This window comes from Chelonoidis abingdonii, chromosome 10 (assembly GCF_003597395.2).
Source record: "Chelonoidis abingdonii isolate Lonesome George chromosome 10, CheloAbing_2.0, whole genome shotgun sequence".
NCBI classification, from domain to species: Eukaryota; Metazoa; Chordata; order Testudines; family Testudinidae; genus Chelonoidis; species Chelonoidis abingdonii.
Genome location: NC_133778.1, coordinates 67,943,222 through 67,952,903, shown reverse-complemented (window position 1 = coordinate 67,952,903; position 9,682 = coordinate 67,943,222). Strand labels below are relative to the sequence as shown.

General features: G+C 39.2%; 1 protein-coding gene across 1 annotated transcript in view; it reads right to left on the bottom strand.

The window, feature by feature from the left end:
- OSBPL11 (oxysterol binding protein like 11) overlaps positions 1-9,682 on the bottom strand; it is a 71,676-nt gene that overhangs the window by 39,709 nt on the left and 22,285 nt on the right. The window contains exons 2-3 of the mRNA XM_032793988.2: positions 3,657-3,725; positions 1,107-1,282 (exon numbers count right to left, since the gene is read on the bottom strand). Coding sequence (XP_032649879.1) covers positions 1,107-1,282; positions 3,657-3,725 — 245 coding nt within the window. The remainder of the gene's footprint in view (positions 1-1,106; positions 1,283-3,656; positions 3,726-9,682) is intronic.

Here is a 9,682-nt window from a genome sequence, read left to right as displayed (position 1 = left end):
GGGCAAGGTTTTGGGGGGACCAGAGTGTACCAGGCACTGGAATTCCTGGTTGGTGGCACCACTACAGGTTCTAAGCTGGTAATTAAGCTTAGTGGAATTCATGCTGGTACCCCATCTTTTGGACGCTAAGGTTCAGAATTATACCATGGGGAATTATACCATGACATACACAATAGGCTCTCCCCCCGGGTGAAGAGAGAAACCAAATAAAACTATTTATAGTGCATGGAACCAATATCATATCCTGGTTTTATTGTCCTTCAGAAGGAAGGTACAATTTCCTCTTTGGTAAATCGACACACGATACAAGAAAAAACATACACAGGTCAGAAAGAATGCAATGGTGAGCCTCAAGCAAACAGGAACAAAAAGACATTTGCCCAAATTTCCATAAAAGTCTTTTCCATGGCTCTAGACCAGGGGTCAGCAACCTTTCAGAAGTGGGGTGCTGAGTCTTCATTTATGCACTCTAATTTAAGGTTTTGCATGCCAGTCATACATTTTAACATTTTTAGAAGGTCTCTCTCTATAATTCTATAATATATAAACTAAACTATTGTTGTATGTAAAGTAAATAAGGTTTTTTAAATGTTTAAGAAGATTCATTTAAAAATTAAATTAAAATGCAGAGCCCCCCCGGACCAGTGGCCAGGACCCGGGCAGTGTGAATGCCACTGAAAATCAGCTCGTGCCATAGATTAGAGCAGGGGCAGGCAGACTAAGATGCCTGTAGAGCAGTGGTTCCCAGCCACTGATTCAGGTGTCAGTACTGATACTTTGAGCTTCTTTCCATAGGAACTATTGGCTGGCTCTCCTCCCACTAGCAAAAGTTACCTAACGTAACTTATGAAACACTGAAACAAAATTCAAGGGACTGTCTATTGAGGTTCCTCCCCAAATCAAATTTATCATCTTGGAAAAACCACCATCCCATAGATTTTGGGGCCACACACAAAAAAAATGAGGATATTATGCTGTGTGTGTAGTTTTGTTCATATGTTTCTAAAGCAAACAAAGAGACAACCAAACACAAAACTACAACATCATATAGGGGGCAGGAGTATCCTCTAGTGGAAAATTCTTCTGTCCAACAACTAAAGTCATACCTCTTAGTTTATACTGCTCTCCACTAGCAGCATTAACGGTGAAGGTATGAGAGTCTTCATCGCTAGGTGAAATTACAGCTCCAGCTAGCTGCAAGGTACCTCTGGGCTTTTGATTTCTAGACTGTTCATTCACGAAGTACTCCAGTAGGCCAGCTTCATTGTTTAAAACAAAAAATCTGTGATTGTGATAAAAAGTCCATTTATAAAATAAAACTAATGTAGATCTTTTTAATATAAATAATCACCACCCAAACCAAGACCATCTCCACATAAGTTTGGGGAAAATTAGTTCTTGTTTTAATTGGACCATGAGACATCAAATGGGTTTATGCAAATACCACAATTTGCCAACACACACTCACCAAATATACTAACTATAGCTTCAAGTATCAGAGCAGAGGGCTGCCGTGTTAGGCTGGATCTGTAAAAAGCGACAAAGAGTCCTATGGCACCTTATAGACTAACAGCCGTTTTGGAGCATAAGCTTTTGTGGGTGAACACCCACTTCGCCAGATGCATGTACTGGAAATTTCCAGAGGCAGATATAAATATCCAGGCAAGAATCAGTCTAGAGATAATGAGGTTAGTTCAATCAGGTAAGATAAGGCCCTCTTCTAGCAGTTGAGATATAAACACCAAGGGAAGAGAAACTGCTTTTGTAGTTGGTTAGCCATTCACAGTCTTTGTTTAATTCTGAGCTGACGGTGTCAAATTTGCAAATGAACTGAAGCTCAGCAGTTTCTCTTTGAAGTCTGGTCCTGAAGGTTTTTTGCTGCAGGATGGCTACCTTTAAATCTGCTATTGTGTGTCCAGGGAGACTGAAGTGTTCTCCTACAGGTTTTTGTATAGTGCCATTCCTAATATCTGATTTGTGTCCATTTATCCTTTTCCGTAGGGACCGTCCAGTTTGGCCGATGTACACAGCAGAGGGGCATTGCTGGCACATGATGGTGTATATTACTTTGGTGGACGTGCAGGTAAATGAATCAGTGGTGATGTGGCTGATCAGGTTAGGTTCTGTGATGGTGTCGCTGGTGTAGATATGTGGGCAGAGTTGGCATCGAGCTTTGTTGCATGGATTGGTTCCTGAGTTAGAGTTACTATGGTGCAGTGTGTGGTTGCTGGTGAAAATATGTTTAAGGTTGGTGGGTTGTCTGTGGGCGAGGACTGGCCTGCCTCCCAAGGCCTGTGAAAGCGAGGGATCATTGTCCAGGATGGGTTGTAGATCACTGATGATGCGGTGGAGAGGTTTTAGCTGAGGACTGTAGGTGATGGCCAGTGGAGTTCTGTTGGTTTCTTTCTTGGGCTTGTCTTGCAGCAGGAGTCTTCTGGGTACATGTCTGGCTCTGTTGACTTGTTTCCTTATTTCTCGTGAGGGTATCGTACTTCTGAGAATGCTTGGTGAAGATCTTGTAGGTGTTGGTCTGAGTCTGAGGGGCTGGAGCAAATGCGATTGTACCTCAGAGCTTGGCTGTAGATGATGGATTGTGTGGTGTGTCTGGGATGGAAGCTGCAGGCATAGCAGTTGGTGCATTTTCGGTATAGGGTGACGTTAACGTGACCGTCACTTATTTGTACTGTAGTGTCTAGGAAGTGGACCTCCTTGCAAATTTGACACCATCAGCTCAGGATTAAACAAAGACTGTGAATCGCTAACCAACTACAAAAGCAGTTTCTCCTCCCTTGGTGTTCACACCTCAACTGCTAGAAGAGAGCCTCATCCTTCCTGATTGAACTAACCTTGTTATCTCCAGACTGATTCTTGCCTGCATATTTATACCTGCCTCTGGAAATGTCTAGTACATGCATCTGGCGAAGTGGGTATTCACCCACGAAAGCTTATGCTCCAATACGCCTGTTAGTCTATAAGGTCCCACAAGACTTTGTCGCTTTTAACTATAGCTTAGAACTGCATAAAATTAGACTCGTACAAAGATTCTTTAAAGATCAAACCTTTGCATGGTATATGTGAACTGTCACTAAGTAAATTAAAAGTATATTTATGATACTTTAGGAATGCTTGGAAGACTTAGCACTGTGCATATGAGAAACTTTAAGACAAAGCAATACCAGCCACAAAGATAGGGGAGTGTAATTTACATCACTGGACCAATGCTAGTTAGGAATAGACATACTCACAACATATGCAGTGCACAATAGAAGGTATTTCAACAAGTGTCCTTAGCTAAACTCTCTGCCACTATTGTTCTGCAACATACTGCGTTAGACAGCTTGTGCCTCCAACCACAACGTTGGTTGTATTGTTATGGTGCCATATAAAGTTTGAGAAAGTGTTGCTGAATACTCGCCTTACACTCATACATCAGAACAACAAAAGGCCATTTAAATGCTTAGTAGTCCTCTTCTGCTTTTCACTCATCTCTTAAGTCATATACTAAAACAAGATGTTATCCCTAATATGGCGGTAGCAGGTCCATCTTTTATCTACTTATTGGTTTAATCCATATTAAATCTGAAAAATACCATAATTTTTTTCCATTATTTTAATTGCTTAGCAGAAAAAAAAACTGACTGAAAAAAGAGACTTACCGATATTGCCAGCCAGTGACGAGATTGGTATATTTCATTAAATAGCCATAAATATTTTCCATGTGATCACTGTTAGAAAAACAAGACAAAAACAGTCAGATAAGACCAAATAAACTGACAATTGAAACCATTAATGTAGATCTAGATCTTCATTTATACAGTTTAAAGTCCACTTTCAGCAAACTGCTCAAAATTTATTTTAAGAAGGAAAATTTTTGTTTGCAGGCTTACTTCAGAATAAAGAAATTTTAAGCAAACTTATTGGACTGTCAGTAAAATTAAAGAACAAAAATTTTCAATATTGTTGAAGTAATGAAACACAGTCTGGATCCATAATATAAAATAGACACTTCTGGACATATTTATGACGCTTCGATATTAAGTAGTGAATATACTATTTATGACTTCCGCCTACCCACCCCTCTTCTCTCCAGGGGGTAGTTTTGAGTTTCTACACAATTAATTTTCACTACCTTACAAAAGATTCTTATTAATCTCACTAATTGAAAAGAAATCTGTCATTAGGCACTACTAATTAAGTAAATAAAGTTCTAATTATGTTGAATTTCCAGAACCACCAACAACTACACTAAAAATGCCATATTGCAAATAGAGAAGATGCTCTGAGAAACCCAAGAGATAGTTTTGGATCACATTAAGAAATACTTTAAAGTATTAAAATGTCTTCTCCATTTGTTTTATAACAATTTGGCACAAAAGAAGAATAACTTCCCTTCTGGGGTCCAAATCTGTAAGAAACTCAGCACTATCTCCCAGTGAAAACAAGAGGCACTGAGGGCCGTCAGTACTTAGCAGTATTAAGCTCCATATACAGCTTAGCATGTATTTTCAATAAATAAATATTTGCCAAAATAGTTACTCACTCTGATTGTACTGGTTAGGGACAGTCTTCTTATGAGACCAGCTCAGAGTAGTTCCTGGAGACCCCACTGTGCTAGGCACCAGGCACACACAGTGAAATATAGTCACTGCCTGGCAGAGGTTACAATCCAAATAGACAAAACAAAGGATGGAAGAAGTTCTGAATTATACAATGAGGGAACTGAGGTATAGAAAGATTAAGTGACTTTCCTACCATCACAGAGGAAATATGCAGCAGAACCAGGAACTGACCCAGGTCTCATAAGACTGCAATCACTGGCTGTAATGACAATTGTTTACTTTTATAGAGAATTATAAAGATAATTCTCTATAAATATTGTCTTCTTAGTTAAACCTCAAATTAAATCTCAAACCTCGTCCTTATTATAGTAGTTGGTGGTTCTTACATTTCCCGGAATTCAGAATATATGGGAACACCTTACCCAGGTAACTTACTAATAGGTAAACAAGTTTTTCATCTTTACTTAAAGAACATGGTGGCAGAATATGGCTACTGAAGTCAAGGGATCAATGTAAAATCCATTCATTAACAAAGACTGCTAGAGCCAGTAAGTATCAGGCACAGTGGAAATCTTTGTCTGTATGCACAAATCAATCTGTTGCCAATGTTTTGTTTACAAAAGGTTTCACTAACATGACAATGTTAAACTGTTTATATATGTGAAATTCTTGCTATTTAAACATTATGCAGAAAAATTACACCCAATTACATCTTAAAGTCTTTTTTTGACATACCTAATAGGACACTCCAAAGTAACATGCTAAATCATTATCCCAGTAAGAGGTCTTGCTGACTTTGTCTCTATGAAGTTTAGAGTTTATGAATAATAATCTTTTTTTGGCAGAGGACATCAAAACAAGTGGCACTAATTCTTTCACCCAATTATAGTACATAAGAAACTGGCACATCTGAAGCACAGAGTTTTAAAGAAAAAAAAAGTAAGGCAGTTTAATTTTATGTAGCAACTGGTTTGTGACCTATAAAACACAAGTGGCTACAGTTGCATGTGGTCATACAGCAATACAAAACTAGGTCTACATAGGGCTGAGGAGAGGCTCCTAGTCTACCAGACAATCTCTTTCCTAAAGGCATCATGATTTTGCTAAAGCAGCTGGACAATTAGCTCTATTACACACAAAATGTAGGAACTGTGTTGGATGACGTGTGACTGCAACTTTTAATAAATGCGATGACCTATTTTTCCCTTTTGCTAGTCTCCATCAAAGTTCTTTCCTTTTAAAACTATGGCCAATGACCATGTAAATAACTGACAAAACAAAGGAATGAAACAGTCATCTTAGAGAGAAAACATGAGGAAGAGAATTGTCTAACAATATTGAAATCTACCAACATTTCTCATGTCAAAAAGTATTCTACAGAAACCTAGTGACTGGTTCCTTTCTCAGCTCCATCAGTTCTGCACAGAAATGTCATTCAAGCCTCCTCTTCATTAGAGAACTGCAGCGCAGCAACATAAACAGGTGTGACAGAACCAATGCAAGTTGCAACAGGGGAGCGTGACCACATTAGCTCCATCCTGTTTCCAACAGTGCACCATGTCCACACATAGTCCTACATTTGAGGATCTACATGAGTCATGAGGCACAGGAGCTATGCCACGCTCCACCCTGATGGTGGAAGAACCCTGCTATACCAGTTCTAGGCTTCAAGGTTTGCTATATAGTACGACTTCCACCGTCTTTGGGGGACACTGCTTGATGATGTGCGTGTGTGTGTGTGTGTTCATTTATTCAATCTTTTCAAGTTTAAAACTGTTTATTTCCTCACATCCTCCCCTCTTCTTTCATAACTCCAACAACAATTCCATTCATCAGTGTTTTCTTCTAAGAGGGAGAGACAGGTATGCTCTAGTTCTGGAGGGAAGACATATTTTTGGGTGCCTCATTATAGCCTATAGTAAGTTCCTCATCTTCCCTTCCCTAGGTAATGCCCTAAAGGATCCGGAGGATGAATCACTCAGAGGAGTGAGGAAAAAAATAGGTGCTGGAGAACCAGGGGGAGTTCAGTACATATACATAAGTTAAGTAGAAGAGCAGGTTGCCTGTCTTATATAACTGCTAACTAATGATCCTTTTGTGTTTTCTATTTTAAACTGCTCAGGAGTACAGAGATGCTGCTTGGGCAGTGAACAGACTGTTGGGACAATTTCCAGTAAAGTAAGCGCACTGAGGTATGTGCCAGACACGTAACCAACCACTGCTTGTGTCTGTCCTATATAGCAAGAGGATCCTGTGGACAAGATCTACATGTTTTAGAAAATATTACTGAAGATGTATTTTTCATTATACATTTGTGACCTCCTCTGCTGCTGCCCTGGAGGTTGGGACAGTGAACCTCGAGGGTGGAGGAAGTCATGGACAGAGCTCAGACCTGCTGAGTACTGCTTATGTGGCTCTTGACCCTGCACACAGCCAATAGCTAAGTGCTCTGAACTGCTGAAGCTGTCCCTTATGCATGGGTACAGGCAGCGTAGGATTGCACTGAAGACTAATTCATTTCTACAATATGGGCTGCAGAACAGCAATTTGGTTGTCTCAGTCTAGTTCCTAATAGGTAGATATCCATATGACACAAATATGCCAGAAACCAGCAGAAGAATTACAGTACTTTGACAGGTTGGGGAAATGAATTAGGTTCCCACTTCTGTTTCCTCCAGACTGGGATGCAGTAGCTAGGTGAGGACGACAGGAGGAACCTCGTGGTACTACTGCAACTGCCATTCCTGCCTGTGTGGATAAACTGTACTTTTGTGCCTGTGTAGAGCACTGCACTGACTGCACCAAATTACACTTCTCCTCCTCCATACAATCTATTTAGAAGCAGTTCTCTCAGAGGCTGAGTGAACTGCTTCTAAATTCCTCACTTTAATCATGAGGAAACTTGCCCTAAATATAAGAGTCAGTCCATGATTCATTCTAAGCTATACCTGCAGACACGATCAAAACAGAACAGAGTGGGTTGGGCACGCAAGTTAGAGCACAACAATCTCCTCCACTCTTTCCCCTGCCCCGCATTTAAAAACAGAGCTTAATAGTTCATATCAGCTGTTACCCACAGAATTACCATTTTCTTCTGTGTGGAGTCGGCATTAAATAACAACATTGTAACAAAGAATCCCCAGTAAGATGGCAGACTATTTATAGCAGCTCAAACAGTACTAGGGCTCTAAAACAAAGCCATTCGGGGAACGGAATCATGCAGTCATTTTCGGTTTTTATTTTACCCAAGAATTTATGGGTGTTTATTACTATGACAACAAAAACATGCAAATTGGTGGGAAAAACTATTAATAGGTTTCTGGGTAAATCTGAGGGGTTATTTTAGTGGATGGAAGGACAGGAGAAGAAAGTATTCAGTAGAGTAATACTTTGATTAACTGAATTCAATATGGTTTGCTGCAGAACTAAAGCTCAAAACACAGTGCCACCTTTGAGTTTAGGAAAACAGTATCTCTCTATCCCCAAGTAAAACTTTTCATTTGAATAAACAGTTCACTGTTGTACACTTAAAACTATTACCCTATAAATATTTAGATTTAATAGTTGGACCATACCATTTGCAGCGCATACACTCAACTTCATGATTTCCTGTTTTGTTTTTTAAAACTTTCAATGACTTCCTCGTGTTCTGAAATGTATTCTGATACAGATTTTTGTTTTCCTTCCATTTTAGTGTGTCAGATCTCTAAACCATTATCTAAGAGTGTGAATGTGTACGTAGTGGGCATGAGATTCATCAGCACATCTAGAACTCACGGGCCTGTTTGTTTGTTGTGTGTATCTTCTAGATTTATACACAGCCTTACTTCACCAGGCAGCTTTGCATATACACGCAGACTAGAGTATTATCGTAAATACATACATCTCATGCAAAGTATGGTATTTTCCTAATAAAAACAAGTTTTTTATATATCTGAATGATACAAAAATAGGGTGAAAATGAGGGGGAAAAAACCAAATACTGTTTGTTAAAACCCAGGATTTTTTCAGTAAAAATCTGTTTAAACTGAAAACCAAGGACCAAGGGTCTTATATATTCTGAATACAGAAAAATTTTTAAGGGAGAAACACTAATGGAATAAACTGTCTGAAAATGCTTCAGAAATGCTACCATATTATTGGCATACACAAAACAAAAAGTATCAAGATTTTAATTAGTTGCACTCATTTAGAGCTACCTAAACTTTGGTGAAGTTTTAACAACTTTGAACAGAAAAAAAGTGTTTTGAAATTTTAAAAGACAAGCTTGCTTGCAAACAGGTATGAAGTTCAGTTTTTAAAAACTTTGGTCTGAAGCCTGTCTCCAGTTTCCTTTGATTGGATTCACCCACCCACCACTTTTTCACTATATGAGACAAACTACAGAACATAAATCAAGCCCTGCCTTTCATTTACAAATCCCTTGGAACACCTCACACTCACCAAAACAGAAGAACCACCATGCTTCATGACACCACAATCTAAATCATGCTTATGCTGTAAACAAATAAACGAATAATAGGAAATTCAGAGTGGTAGCTTCTGCAAGGAACACATCAACATGAGGAAAGGCAATCAACCAGTAAAGGAATATGGCAATCTACATACTATTTTGGAAATTGCCTTATCTGCTTATGATGATGATGAATCAGAGAGTTTAAGAATTTAAATGAAACAGTAACAATGAAACAGAAAGCTGTGATCTTCCCAGTCTGAGGACACTGACTGAAACATAGGGAAGGATAGCTTAGCAGATGAATACATAAGGGAAGTGACTCGGACACTTTCAGAGTGGAATTAAGTTAACTTCTAGTGCAGGGGTCGGCAACCTCTCAGAAGCGGTGTGCCGAGTCTTCATTTATTCACTCTAATTTATGGTTTCACGTGCCGGTAATACAATTTAATGTCTTTTAGAAGGTCTCGCTCTCTAAGTCTATATATTACATAACTAAACTAGTGTTGTATTGTAAAATAAACAAGGTTCTCAAAATGTTTAAGGAGCTTCATTTAAAATGAAATTAAAATGTTGATCTTACACTGCCGGTCCGCTCAGCCCACTGCTGGTCTGGGGTGCTGTTCACCCAGGTTGGCAGCGGGCTGAGCAAGGCCTGCGGCTGGGACCC